General features: G+C 42.9%; 1 protein-coding gene across 1 annotated transcript; it reads right to left on the minus strand.

The window, feature by feature from the left end:
* Positions 1–1,104: 1,104 nt before the first annotated feature.
* Positions 1,105–9,746, minus strand: LOC129329386 (uncharacterized). The gene is made up of 3 exons (XM_054978937.1): positions 9,585–9,746; positions 4,958–6,930; positions 1,105–2,111 (listed from the first exon to the last, which is right to left on the minus strand). Exon 2 carries the CDS (start codon positions 6,888–6,890, stop codon positions 4,965–4,967), a length of 1,926 nt encoding a protein of 641 aa, XP_054834912.1. The 5' UTR covers positions 6,891–6,930; positions 9,585–9,746; the 3' UTR covers positions 1,105–2,111; positions 4,958–4,964.
* Positions 9,747–15,285: the final 5,539 nt, after the last annotated feature.

A 15,285-nucleotide genomic window follows, 5' to 3' on the forward strand; every position in this document is an offset into this window, starting at 1 on the left:
AGAGAAACCTTCCCACTGCTCAAAGTGTGGCCAATATTTCAGCAAAAGCTCTAACCTCATAGAATATTAAAACAAATACACAGGAACCACACCGATGTTCCCCTAGCATGATCAGTTCCCTTTCTGTGTCGTACATCATGAAAGGGTCCAAGCATAGAGAAACGTTCACACCATGGCCAAAGCTTCAAAGGTGGTACTTCATTAAATACAAGAAAACGTTGCAAAGGCATTTTATTTGCCAGGGCATTTAACGTGATATATAGGCATATTATTTGGTGGTGGTCGTGGTGGGGGGTAATCTTGGCTACAAATTAACTATAACTTGTATGACACTTGGAGCCACAAGGAAAGGCAGGATCTAAGTATTTTAATGAATAAAAAAATAAACCTGTGCAGGAGGGACAAATTGCATAAAAAGGTGAGACAACCAGAATGGAGTAATGGTTACAATGGCAGAGTGAGATAGGGAAGACCTGGGTTCAAGCTCTCACTCAGCCATGAAGAGGAACATTAGCCAGTCACCTGCACTTAGTCTAACCTACCTCACAGGACTGTTGTGAATACAAAATATGTATTTTAACCCAGATTTATAATGAAAGGGTTGATCCTTTAATATCATTTTAATAATCTCCTGTTTAGCTCAGGACTAATTTTTAAGCTGTTCAGCACTTTATGCAGTCTTTGCTCCGTCTAGGTTTTTAGTAGTTCGTTAACTGTTAACAACTATGTTAACAGTTTAACTATTATGTCTTAATTTGCAAGCCACCTTTAAGAACCTGAGGCTGCATGAAAACGGTCTAAAATCAAGTGAGGGAGGGCTACATCCACGCCCCCCCCCCGACCTCCTTGGACTTAGGGAGGGATAACAGTGTGGTAGGAATGTTCAGCTCAGGGCCAAAGTTTCACAACCAACATTTTAGGAAGCATAAATACACTGAAGAGGGAAGTCACATTCAGCCAAACTCCCATAAAGCTGCAGTTGAAACTCAAACTCTGTTATGTATCAGGAAGAGAAAACCACTGAACTCTAGATGGATTGGCCGTTTGTCTGGTCAGGGAGAAAAACAAGATTTATTCAAGTATTTTTTTTCTAAGCGTAAACTTTATTAGAACATCAACAAAAGATAATTTGATCAACGGTTCTGATACTTTTGCTAATTAACAAAACAAACTGGTCAACTCTTCCTGTGAAACAGATTGTTTAAAAGAAAAAGACTATAATGAGTTACTTTTTAAAAATATTAGGTAAAAGTTCTATAGATGTACACTGTCCATCCCTTTGGCTTTCATATAGGAACACCAGGGTCAGCCTGCAGTTTCTATTTTAAGAAATTAGAACAGAAATAAAGCAAAGTAATGGCAAATTTTAAAAAGTCAGTTTTTCAAGGTCGATTCTTCCCATTTAGAGACTTCTGCAGTGATAGCCGGTGGCCACCTGTGCTCTGCTGCTGGGTCCATCCATGACAGCTGCAGAGCTGGGGGCAAGCAGCCCCCCTTCCTTTACTAACGAAATGGGGAAAAAAGGACAGCTGCCCAGTGGCAGTACTGGCTTCATAGATTGTGGTCACCTACTAGATGTCCATTAGCAGTGTTTTGAGGGGTCAACTGACCAGCACGCCAATCCTAGAAGTAGTAGGCTGTGGGAGACTGCAAAGTATGTTGGGGTTCACAGCAAAGCACATAATTGAGGTCATTAAAAACCATTTCTGTTGATTTGGGGGGGGGACCTGTGACCACTTTTGGAGGAAACAAATTAAGTACGTAAAAGTAGAGTAACCGCAGATTTCATCTGTTCCCTCAAACTACTTGCCCCTTCTGGAGCAATGAGCATATTCTATGACATCACAGCAGCTCAACCAATGGTGAAGGAGATGAGAAAGCAGCCCATTATTCTTGATGCTGTAACTGTATATGTAAATTTCCTCATATCCCACTGGCCACCTACTTAGCTAATTATTTTGAAAAAGTTACCCAATTCACAAGGGGGGTCCAAAAATTTTTTTTGTAACTTTTAGTCCTCCAGCAATGTCTATTGAGAGTTATTAGTCACACTCAGAATGTGCTGGTTTGCACGTACAATGAATTTCATCTGTAAAAGGCAGGATGAATTCCTAAAATAAGAAAATAAAAATATGTTTTTCTGTTCATGAGATAGTTCTTGATGCATTTACAAAATCTATTTTAGACATCACTATTATTAATATTGCGCCTTTGATGTACATGGTGCTTTACAGAGCAATATAAAGCTCTTGCCAGAGACTACACAGAGGATGTCCAATTAACCACTGGTTTTTCAGTTCACAACTGGAGGTGGCCATGGTCTGTCTGTCCCCTCCTCCCCCGCTTTCTTCCCAGAATCCAGAAAAAGAAAAAAGGAAAGGTGCAGTGGGAGAAATATTTTATTTTTAATTATAGATCCCAACGTGTTTCACACATAGCTTCATCAGGAGATCTGCAGAGAGTGCCTGAACTACATTGGGATCTATAATTATGTTATGGATATAGCTAGAACTATAGGAGAACAGTTACTAGATTTGACCACGAAAATCACAGATGATGTCTTTGCACACAGAAACAGGGCTAGCCTTTCCCTATAGCTAGACACGCCATAAAGGGAGTCTAGAGGCCTAGAACAGAACAACCTTGGAGAGGGGCACAAAACAGAAGAGTAACACAGTTGTATCGAGGGTTGCCAGGTGTCCAGGTTTCAGCCAGACATTCTGGTATTCTTTTGAACTGCTCCTAGAGAAATGGAATCAAAATACTAGACACCTAGTGACCCTACATACAGGGCATCAATAAGCTGGACAGACAGAAGGCACGGGCATTGTAGTTACACACAGGTCTGGTCTTGGCAGTGTTGCTAACACGGCACTGGTGGCAGAGAGGAGGAAGGAGGGCTGGCAAGAGAGGAGTGCCTTGGTTTGTTGGTGCAAGTCAAATGGAAGGGCAGGGTGGGCGGGGATGTCAAAGCCCTGCCTTTTGTGTTCCACAGCGTGTGTGCACACAGTCTCCCTCATCTCCAAGCTTGATTGTCGACCTCACAAATGCTTTGCGCTGAATGGCACCAGCATGTGGACAATGGGAATGCTGGGAAAGGCCTGAGTTGACAATGGTCGGGGGGGGGGTAGCAGATAGCAGAGATTGGATGTGGGGAGGATGAGGAACGGCTAAGTGGCGGGAGCCAGTGAGAACCAGTTGGGAAGTCGGAGAGCCAAGTGAGGTAAGCTAAGGCCAAAAGGGAGGGATGAAGCAAAAGCCACCCTGATTGGTCTGCTGGAGGGACACTTGCTGCCTTCTGTTGCCTCTGGAAGGCTGAAGACAACTTCCAGATGGTGCATGGGTGGGCAGTGGATGACGTCACCTCCGGAAGTGATGTCGTTGCACTGTGCCCAGCAAAGAAAACTACTCCAGTGAGCCCGGTATAATTTAAGGAACCATCAGGCAACCCTAGTTGACGCCCAGGTGCAGAGAGCATCTGAGAATGACAAGACTGTACAATTTCACAGAAATTGGAGATATTATTCAAGGATGGGAGTTTTCCTTAAGGGCCGAAAGATATTCAGATGTATGGAAAACTTTTAATCACTAATTTCCCACAGACATTGCTAAGATAAAATGTAGCAAGAATGAACTAACAATTTTTATGTACTTTAAGAAGACGTTTCAAATACAGATAGCCTTGTCCAGTGTTTGAAATTATAAGATAATTAGTTAGCCAAGAATGTGAGTCCTTTGAAGTGGGACAGATAGTTATTGTTAAGAGATAGTTCTGAAACCCTATAAATATGGGAAGCTGAAATGATCGGGAGCTTCTTCTTAAAGGGGCCTCCTTGACTGTGACCTGTATTTTCTTGGACTCACACAAATGCTCACCTTTAATGACATATGTAGTTGTTATAATGGAAGGTATGATTTCCTGTTGACTGAACTGATATTAAGAATGCTGAATAATCACGTTCTACCAATAAAGGCTTAGACTGGAAGCAGAGATTCTATAACAGTATTACTTGCAAACTATACCTAAAAAATTATTTGTAGTGTACCTCTTGCTAGGAGTTAAATGATTTGATATAGGAAAGCTAACTAGATGTTTAGGGCTTCTTAAGTGCATGCCTATATCTGAATCAGGCCTGACCAGAGTCATCCGGAAAATTTACAAATAAAGTATTTTTCCCATGGCACTTTAGTATTTCTCTCTTGCTGCATTCTGCATTGGTGCGTTCCTTTTCATCTGCTTGTTGGCATTTGATTCTTCCCAGAATGCCAAAGAGGCAGTCTTTGCACCTCATCTATTTGAAGCTACCTGGCATTCTACCCAAGGTATACACAAGGGGCCTCAAGATACGGCTATATATTTTAAGAGTTTCAGAGAACTTGAAAGCTCACACATTGTTGTGTGTCCTTTTGGTTGGTTATAATAAAAGTTATCTATACGAGGGAAGCCAGGCGGCATTCACATGAACCAGCATTTTATCAGCAGTGGAGCAGATAAGCCCCCGAGTTGGGCTACAGAAGGGCCACAGTAGCATCAGAGAGAGGGATTTCACATTTGGGGGGATTTTTTTTTTGCAAAAAGAACCCACAGAAATGAGTATCCCTATTAATGACTTAAAATTTTGCTGATCAAAAATATTTCATTCATTTTGCCTCGGAGACAGGAAGCCTCCTTTTACAATTTCTTCAGGCAAGATGTTATCCTCTGTGTTTCAGGCCTGAGGACCAATGAGGACACAGTGTGACAGCCTTATATTTCCTACAGATGGGTGAAGCCAGAAAAGGGGGACTGGCAACAAGTGAGCTCCAGCCATTCTGGAAATATGGGGGTGATGCCTTCAAGGGCAGAGTTTGGGGAAGGGTCCTGGGAGGGCAGAGTTCACCGAGGGCAGGCTCTGAGTGCGCTGCAGAAGTATTCCCACACTGACCCCAAAACTTCTTAAAAATAATATGTTTTTACCTTAAGACTAGGGCACCTGTGGAATGTCCTCACCCTCTGGTTCCTCCTTTTTAAATCGGTATTTCTGCTGGCCCCTTGCTGCTCTAAGTAAGTCTGGGTTTTTGTTTAGAAACTCCTGGAATTCCGCACAGGAGATATTGAAGTTCAACTGCACCTGCAACTCTGCTTTCATCACACTATCGCTCAGTCTGTTTCTGTCCTTCCTCCAGAGTTGTGCCATGAGATTGTAAATTTTCTCGCAGAAGGCGTTGGATACAGGAATCGAGAGCACAAAAGAGACCAGCTTCAACAGTTGGCTGTCCCCACGTTCTGGTATTTGGCTGAAAACTTTCACCCATCGCTGATCTATTTTCTGCTCCTTGGACACAATCTCTTCTCTGAGTTTCTGTAAAACACAGTATTCATTGTACAGTTGGTCAATGTCTATATCAATACAGAGGGCTGTCACAAGGGTCACCAAATCAAACCATTTCACCTCATTGTTCAGCGAGAGCACAGCCATCTGCTCGAAAATTGACGTTTCAAAATAATACCACTGCTCCAGGTATGCAATGCACCGTGTCAACGTCTTCTCCGCTTCCTCAGTGAATTTTCTGTTCTCAAATGCAGAGATATTGCTCAGAATTACTTGAGATAATTTTCCGTAGAATTTGTCTTCTTTTCTTCGCTTTAGCTTTGAATGGAGGCTTTCCAGGACACTGTGCAGTTCTGTGCAAGTGACGTGGTCACATTCAAGTTTTTTCACAGACTCAGAAAATATTCTCATCAAATTGTGTACAAAGTGAACATAACAAAGAGCGAGAGACGCATGCTCCTCTGTACTGAATGCTTCCCACACAATTTTGATGCATTCTTCTTCTCCTGCTGCCAAGAAGTATGTCCTCAACACTGACCAGCTTTCTAGGACACGGTCAACAGCGGGCAGAAGAGAAAGCCATCTTGTTGGTACGTGCTGAAGCACATCTTTGTATTCCGTTTCCACAAACTCATAAAATGACATAAGAGAATCTATCTTCTTGGTTGAGGACGAAAACTCGCTGTATACCTTAAGAATGAATGTTTCTACATCAAAGCTTAATGCTCGCATCCCCTTTTTCAGACAGTTGTGGATGACATGGCCCATACATCCCACTTGTATCAATCCACCATTAAGCTGCTTGAGATCCTGGAACACTGACCAGTGCTTCCCAAAATCCACAGAGGCATTATCAATCATGTAAGAGGACATCCGGTTCACGCTGAGACCATTCTCTTGTAGAATAGTGGAGATTTGCGACGCAATTGAATCACTTGTGGATTCAGTGTAAAAATCAAGTAAGCCATGCTTAATGCCCTCTGTCGCAGAAAAGTAACGCACGGTTACTGGAAAAAAATTCTTATTTCCCTTGTTAAAGGCATCAGATCCAACTGAAAAAAATGGCACCTCCTCCAAATCCTTCAACAAAAGTTCTTGTGATTTGGGCGCCAAAACACTCTCTGCAATGCTAGTGGCTTTTGTCCGCCCACATGACATTTTTCTCGCAACTTCAGAATCTGGTAGAATTCTTGAGAGTGATTTGTATGCACACGCTTGGCTAGCATAGCTCAGATGGTGCACGATACTGTGATAAACTTGTCCCAGCTCTGCCGCAGTAACCATATCTTCCTGGTAGACTTCGTTGTCGGGTATTAGTGGCTGGATTTGTGGCATATCTTTGTGTTGTTTCTCTGATTCCTTGTGTTTTGAGCTGTCCGCATGGCTGGTCACTGCTCTTCTTCCCTCATATTTTATTGAAAATCCTTGACGACACAGAATGCATTCGGCTGTCATCCCGTCAATTTTGCGAAGCCAACCTCTGAATGCTTCTTCTTTGCACCATTCATCTTTAAAACAGCAATAATACTTTCTTTTCTTCACTGAGCCGCTGCTTGATTGCCCCTCACCTGCATCCATGTTTTCCTGATCCCAGTGTTCTTGGAGCCAAGCCTGCCTCCTGAAAACAACAACAAGACGAATTGCCTCTCATTCCACATACGCAGGAGCCCACAAACACACTGTGAGCATCTCTTCAATCACACAAAACACTGTTGCTTTTTAATGTCGCCAATAGCTGAAGGATGTTGCAGGGTTTCATGTTTCACAGCACTCCTCCTCAGAGCAAATGAATCTTCAGTGCATGGGCAGAATCCATCATTTTGAGCTCTGAAGTCTCACTGAGAAGGTCTGTGAAGCTTGAAATACTGTGACACTTTCAAAAACCTAGTTGCTCCAGCTTATTCAGCTAAGATACTAATATCTCACTTTTCTCCCCAACGGGGACACAAAGTAGCTTACAACATCTTTCCCACTTCCTCCATTTTATGCCCACATTATAAGGTAGGTTAGGCTGAGACAGCGATCAGCCCAAAATCACCCCGCAAGCTTCCACAGCAGACTGGGGATTTGAGCCTGGATCTCCCAGATCCTAGTTTCAACACTCTAAGCAGTCACCCTGTCTGTTTACCTTTAAAAAAACCCTACTTCTCCACAAGTACTGGGAAAAATAAATGTACAGCCCAATCCTATACCTCTGTTTCAGAGAGCTTTGCCTTAAATGTGCCTAAGATTGGAGACTTAAACCACTTACGGACTGCAACTTGCTACCAGAAAATAAGACTATGAACTTCCCAGAGTAAATGGATTCAATCTTAGCCATGCAATCCTAAACAATTACATGAGGTCAATGGTCTTAGGATGGGAGGATTACACTGCAAGTTTCTTCCTCTCCTGTGTTTTGGATTCTCTGGTCTTACCATTCTTAGGCTATGCTATTGGGGGGGGGGTGGAGTCTTTTGCTACCTCCCACCCACAGGAGTGCTTTGTACACTCAAACGAACACTTACTAGGAAGTAAGATGTATTGAACTCAATATCACATCACTAATCCCTTTTATAACCTTCCGTTCTTAAAATCCAGATATGATTTTTCTCCTTTTTACTCTCCAATTCCGCGCCCCCCCCCAGCTGCAAACAGAGATACTGGAAAATACACTGCCTCTAAATAATTAATGCTGCAGCTCAACAATGCTCTTGATGAAGTGCATTGGCTGAAGTAGGACTTGTCCAGGCTTTAACAAGTTTTATTGGGCTCTCAGAACCAGCTCAAAATTTAGGTGCCAGTCATCCACAACAAACACAGTATTTTCATTGTCTTGTAAGCCTCTTTGAGCAGGTTGCTGGAGAGGCGACATATAACATTTCTAAGAAATAGTACTGATGCATAAAAAAAACTTTTAGTATACAACATAGATCTAAAGTTCTCATCTCATTTTATCCTCAAAACTTTGATATTAGATATCTTCTGAGACAACAATTCCACGGGGGCAGCCAGGTTAGTCTTTAGCAGCAAAATAAAACATGAGTCCAGTGACACCTTAAAGGTTTTCTTGAGTGACAGCTCACTTCCTCAGATACCTAACTGATATGCACTCCAATACCTCTGATGAAGTGTGGTCTGACTTACGGAAGATCATTTTATTAGTCTTTAGGGAAGGAGTCCCCAGTGTGGTACCCATGGGCGCCATGGCACTCACAGTTAATTTTCTTGGCAAGAAAGCTGCAAGTTTATTAGCACCTACTCCTAAAATCCTCAGTGAGCTTTCCTAGCACATTATAATTGCCAAATAACATAATTATGAAAACAGAACCATCCATCATCTCTTTTCTGGAACAAAGTGGTTTTATAATTGCCAAGAGGATGTTGGCACATCTGTAAAAGTGTCATAAATCTTTGTGCTCTTTACCACAAGGAGCAAATCGCAGCTTGCACTGACAAGTATAATTCAGATAATTAAGAACTGCTTCCTGTTACAATTGGGCAAAGTAGTCTTATGTGAACCATGCCTCTCCCTCACTTTCCAAGCTTACCTCTTTCATAACCGAAGCCCCTAGTTCTGTCATTACACTGGCAAATTCCATACATGCCAGAAAATCTGGTGTGTATGGAATTTGCACTTGTGTATGGATTTGCACTTAATAGCTGAATGGCATGCTACCATTTGGAACAGGCGTTCACAGAATTCTTAAGAGTTAGATGTTAGGTGGCAGTGAAAATGTTCTTCTAAACAGAAATATCACAAATTGCTCAAAAGGCACTTTCTGGTTTGGATCTCAACTTCCCAGGGATGGAAGGATCTCCATCCAGGAAGGCGCCTACTGCCCCCTTCTTCTGTATCCCAAAATGCCATGAAACGCTGCTTCTGAAGGACCCCCCCCCAATAATGGCGTGGGGAGGGAAATCAGATGTTTGCAGTGCTACAGGGCAAGGCTGAGCAAAAATTCCTCCCGGCTTTCCATCCCTGGAAGCTCTTGCATTTGAGTAACAGTTCAATTCAACGGACGCAAACTTTTTACTTGGTTCAGGAAGACTTTCTTACCCCCACGATGGGCCAGCGAGTGCAATTTCAGGGTAAGGACCACAGGCGGTTCTTTTAGCACCCACCAGACTCGAGTATCTATCTCTCAAAGCCGTTCCCTCCTCCGTTCGGCATGCCTAGCCGTACCTTCCTGCGAGGCGGGCTAAATTGGGGGAGGAAGGCGACCCACGGGCACCCCACCAACTTCAGGAAAAGACGAGCTGAGCCTGACCCGAACCCAGCACGGCTGTTACCTTTCCCTTCACTCGCCTCGCTTGCTCGCTGTGGCCTGCAGTATTTCCTTGCAAAGCTCGCTCTGCCCGTCCCACCAAGGCTCCGGCTCGACTTTTGGCGCGGGAAAACACAGACCCTCCACGACACTCCAAGTGCCAGGAAGAGGGGGGAAAGGAAGGCTCTTCGGGCCGCTCTAGGAATCTGCAGGCTTCCCAGGCAGCCTCGTTTCTTGCGTCATTTCCTACCAAAGAGACTAAGGCGCCACAGGGTGTCCTAGAAAGGCAATATCTACTTCCGGCTAGACCTTTAGCCACCGCAGAGCCAGAAAGGGGTTTGGCATTCCCCGGGAGATTGAAACCAGTTCAGGGAGGCGCTTCCAGGGGTTCGTCTCGACCCCAGGAAATTTGTATTCAACCATTTCCGAAGTGGTATAGTCGTAGCACTGGAAAAAAGTATTGTTGTTGCTGTTCTTTATTGTCCGCCTTTCTCAATGAGGGCCAAGCTACACATGACGAATGACACTTGAACAGCAAGTGGATTGAGTGGAGGGCAAGTGAACAGGGAGAAATACACTTGCCGTTCAAGTGTCATTCGTCATGTGTAGCTTGGCCCTGAGATCCAAGGCGGATTACACGCGGCAAGTGAATACAAGATAATCAATAGCTAGGATATTCACTGAGCAAAAATAGAATAGGATCAACACTTAGGATATTGGATGAACAGATACAATAGGGTCTGGGAGTCACAAGTCTGAAAACTAGCATAAAGCCAAACACAGAGATGGAAACTTTCCGAATTAAAGCATAAATAATTAACATGACATCTTTAGCAAGGTGGAACTACCCAGTGAGAAGGTATTTACATCAGCAGACAGTAGTCAATAACCTCGTCTGTAGTCCCTGTCATTCACCACTACGTTGCCTTACATATTATCTGCTGCTTTAAATATGTACTCCTATGTACTACCTGTGCTTTATGTTGTCTAATGTCAATCCTAGAAGTGATTATGTTTTGTTCTAGTATTTTCTTCTACTTTGTATTGGAGTCTTGCTAACACTATGTCTTTTTAAACTTGTATCTATTTACCCTATGGCATTGTTTATGGAAATATCTTTGACTCTGTATGGAAATGTACTTGATACTGTACGGAAATGTACTTGATATACTGTATAGAAATGTATTCTACTAAGCTTGTACTGTGTAATCTGCTTTGAGTCCCAGTGAGAAAGGCGGACTATAAATGACATAAATAAATACATAAATAAAGGTATCTCTTTGAGCTATTTCTTATCACACAGCCCTATATTCTAAGTAGAACGCCCTCCTGAATAACAACAATAGCAATGAATTTGAGTTTGTGTCTCAAATTTGTATTGCACGCAAAGCAGGCGCTCTCTTAGTCCTTCCCTAATAGGGTTGCCACTTCTGGAATGGGAGAATCATGAGGACCTAGGGAGGGACTTTCCTTTCTCCTAGACTTTAGGATATTAGGGTTCCCATCTTCCAGGTGGGGTCTAGAGCTCTCTCATAATTACAACAGATCTGCAGATGACAAAGATCAGTTTCCCTGGAGAAAATGGCTGCCTTAGAGGGTGGACTCTATGGCATTATACCCCGCTGAGATCCCTCCCTCGGATCCACACTCAAATATCCAGGAATTTTGTAACCCAGAGTTGGCAAGCCCAGTGGTATACTATGGAATCTGTCCTCCAAAGTTGCTATTTTCTCTAAGGGAACTGATCAATGTAGTCCATTGTAATTCCAGGAGAACTCCAGGCCTTATCTGGAGATTGGTAATCTTATTTCCTAAAGTAAAAGGTCAGATGCATCTTAAAGACCAACAACATTTATTTCAGTGAGTCACAGCTCACTTCTTCACATATGTGAAAAGAGGATCATACTGGGTATTCCTCTTAAAGGAAAGGTTATGAGGGGGGAGGAATTGCTGACGTAGAGAGGCTTGGTGTGAATTCCATCAAGAATCTTTCAAGTGTAAATTATGGATGTAAGGGTGAAAGGGAGGATTTGAAGTCAAACCCAAACTGGTTTCTGGATGTCATGATTTTTTATGTCTGATTTGTGTTTATTTATTCTCTCATATAGAGACAGACATATTTGTCCACTGTAGGTAGTAGAAAGGCATAGTTAGCACATGATACTATATATTAAAATGGATGAGGTGCCCAGGATGGTGTAGCTGATGTTATTACAACATGTAATATTATTGATCAGGGCTATAGGGACAAAGTCGGAATGTGGTCTGTTGCACAGTTTGAATACTGGGTTTATATCTCTTTTGGATAGCTTGTGGTTGTCAGTGAGAAGCCATTATATGTTGAGGTACTGACCGTAAACAACCTAAGGCTTGCCCTCCCAATTCCTGTGAAAGAGAAATATCCTTATCCAGGAGAGGCTGTACGTCACTGATGAGGCGTTTAAATTATGAGCTGTATGTGACAACCAGTGGTGTTTTGTTGTTTCTCCTTTGGATCTGTTTGGTAGAAGGCTGGCTCTGTGTACTAATTTGGTTTTGTTGATCTATTCCCTTAGTAGGCAGTTATTGTAATTAAAAAAATGCTTTTTGTAAATCTTCCAGGTAAGAGTCCTTGTCTGATGGATCACAGTTAATGTGATTGTAAGACAGTGCTTGACTGTGGCGTATGGATTGCATAATATAGTCCAGGTCAGATATACCATATGCTTGCTTCAAGTGGGTAATCTCTGAAGGGTCCTCCTGCCGGCCCTCATTTCTTGGGCTGACAGAAGGAGCAGGAAGCAGATGGAAATGACATCAGGCTGTGTGCTGATGTCATGTCTGGGCAAGTATCTTTTGGCCATTTTGTAAGGAACCAGTCAGTTGTCTTGCTCTTGGAAGAATTTATCCTGTAGAGAACGAATTGTTATCGGAAAATAATACTTAGTAACTAAATGTTTAGGTTCCCTGTGACATTTTGCGTTGTATGTGACTTTAAGGAAGTCTGTGAAAATGCGCCCACACCGGTAGCATATTTGGTTGCTGGAAAGCGAGAAGATCTCTTTAAGCACTCGGAAGAAAGAAAGTATAAGAGACTTTGTCATTTTTTGCACTTACCTTGCAGTGTGTACTGTCTCTTTAACTAATTGTGTATCCTTGTAAGAACAACATTTGTATTATCTCTTTAAAGAATTGTGTGCCTTTGTAAGAATAACATTGGTAGATATTATTGAATGGTAGACAAATATTTGGAATTTCTGTCTTAGCATGGTGGCATTTCTTCTAGTTAATTACAGAACACCGTGGTCATTTTGGTTTATTTTGGGCAAAAACCCAGACATGACATTAATAGCCAATGCTCTTGAAACTCTTAGGTGCAAGACAGGAGGCAATAGACAGGAGCTGAAGAGGTGGTGCTGTAAGTCCACCATGAAAATGATTACAAACTGCGGTGCCGTGTAGGTGCCCATAGCCGTACCATTAAGCTGAAGATATTGACTGTTATCAGATTCAAAGTAATTGAATAAGCAACGTTCAGTATTCTACAGCTGTCCTGAGAAATTTAACTAAGGCCGTGATATAAGTCTAATGTGGAATCTTTAAGTTCAAAAGCAAGTCACGTACACCGGGTCCTGGCAACAATAAGGTAGCTGTCAATCTTCCCATATAAGGCAATATACCAGGCTTAAGGGTAAAATAGCAACATTGGGGTAACTGTTCATTCTCCCATACCAAGAGATAGTTGTGTTATAATGTTTCTATTGGTTCCTTATTCCCGCTTTTTTATTGTAAAAGGTTATGAGGTGATTTGTTCTGTGCTTCTGTTGTAGGAGACTCTTAATGCTCATGCACATTAAAAATAAAGCTTTCTGGTTATAAGGAACAGAATGGCTGTTTCCTGTTTCAGTCCACCAGGGATAGCTCAACTTGCCTCAAAGAATAGGTCCTCCTGAGACACCTTGGTGCATGTTGGTCAAGTGTAGGGAGACACATGTTAGCTGGGAAGCATAGTTTAAAAAGACAAAGCCGGCAGAGATCACTCTTCAGAGGATTTGTTAATTTCATCTTTACCTCTAGAAGGCTCTGTCAGTTTTACCTCTCCAGTCTAAAACTGTGGGATCGCAACCAGAGGGCAGCGAGGAATGGAAATGGGCTGGAGCTGCCTTCCAGAGCTGAGCTTGGACTTGGAGAGGTTATAATGGGCTGAAGTTTCCCTTCTGGCATTTCACAGCCCCTTCACACAGCTCTAGTGTATAGCAAAGCCTTTGCCCTGCCACCTGCTCTGTCTGTTTAAACTACCCTTCCCAGCTAACATTGCATCTCCTGACGTGTATTCTTCACATGTCAAATGTCTTGTGTAGAGAGACTCTGAGTCAGGCTGTGCGTGTCAACCCTAGTATTGCTGGCTGTAAGCAGCTGTAATTCTCAGACAGAAAGAAAAGCAATTGGAAACCTTCTCCGGACTGGAGGTTAAAAACATCAGACTGATGAAGAATTTGTACTTGCTTTTGTGTTGTTTTGGTTAATCCTGATAGAAAATATTACAGGGTGTGGCTTTTGTGTTTGGATTTTGTTCTGGACAACATGGCTACCGAGTCACGGATATGCTACCTTTCTCACCAAGAGGGACCCAAAGCAGATTACTTCCTCCCTTTTATCATGACAACAATTCTGTGATCCAGAGGAGTTAGCCGTGTTTGTAGTAGCAAAATCAAAAAGAGTCCAGTAGCACCTTTAAGACTAACCAATTTTATTGTAGCATAAGCTTTCGAGAATCAAGTTCTCTTCGTCAGATGCATGATACAGAGACTGGTCAAATATAGAAGAGGAGGGAGAGAAGGGGAGGAGAGAGAAGAGGCAATTGGCGGGGGAAGGGGAGGGTGCAACCAAAACATTCCTTTGCTAGTAAATGTAAACATCTCCTTTTGGTGTGTGGATCAGTTGGCTTCAAAGGAGTTTGCCCTGTTAGTTTGTAGCAGCCAAGCAGCTAGACCATCCAATTCCAATGCAGTATGAGCCTTCGATAACCACAGCTCTCCTTGCCAGATGCATCTGACAAAGAGATCTGTGGTCCCCGAAAGCCCACGCCAGGTGTCACTGAGCTCCCCCAGACCCCGCCTCTGTAAAGGAAATCTGTTACCTGTGATAATGTGATAACCATTCATAGTCCCTATTCAGTCCCAGCTTGACAGAGTCAAATTTGCATATGAATTCCAGTTCAGCAGCCTCCCCTTGGATTTTGTTTTTGAAAGGTTTCTGTGGAACTACAGCAACCTTTAAGTCTTTGACGGAATGTCCTGGTAGATTGAAGTGTTCTCCCACTGGTTTCTGGACGTTGCCATTTCTAATGTCAGATTTGTGTCCATTTATTCTTTTGCGTAGAGGTTGGCTGGTTTGTCCAATGTACAGAGCAGAAGGACATTGTTGGCACATGAGGGCATATATCAGATTGGAGGATGAGCAGCTGTAAGAGCCAGAGACAGTGTAGTTGATGCCATTGGGTCCTGTAATTGTATTCCCTAGGTAGATATAGGGGCAGAGCTGGCATCTGGGTCTGTTGCAGGGCCTGGTCCCTGTGCTGGTGACTCTGCTGGCCGATTCATGATTGTGAGTGAGAAGTTGTTTAAGGTTGGGGGGCTGTCTGTAGGCAAGGAAAGGTCTTGGGCTGTCTGTAGGCAAGGAAAGGTCTTCCATATCATCTGCATCTCCATATCAAAGGAGTTGTTTACATCCCCCCTCTTCTCCTC

The sequence above is a fragment of the Eublepharis macularius genome, chromosome 4 (assembly GCF_028583425.1).
Source record: "Eublepharis macularius isolate TG4126 chromosome 4, MPM_Emac_v1.0, whole genome shotgun sequence".
In the NCBI taxonomy this organism is placed as follows: Eukaryota; Metazoa; Chordata; class Lepidosauria; order Squamata; family Eublepharidae; genus Eublepharis; species Eublepharis macularius.

Excerpts from the sequence above, each read along its gene's own strand:
- LOC129329386 (XM_054978937.1), bottom strand. The coding sequence starts at position 6,890 with ATGGATGCAGGTGAGGGGCAATCAAGCAGCGGCTCAGTGAAGAAAAGA.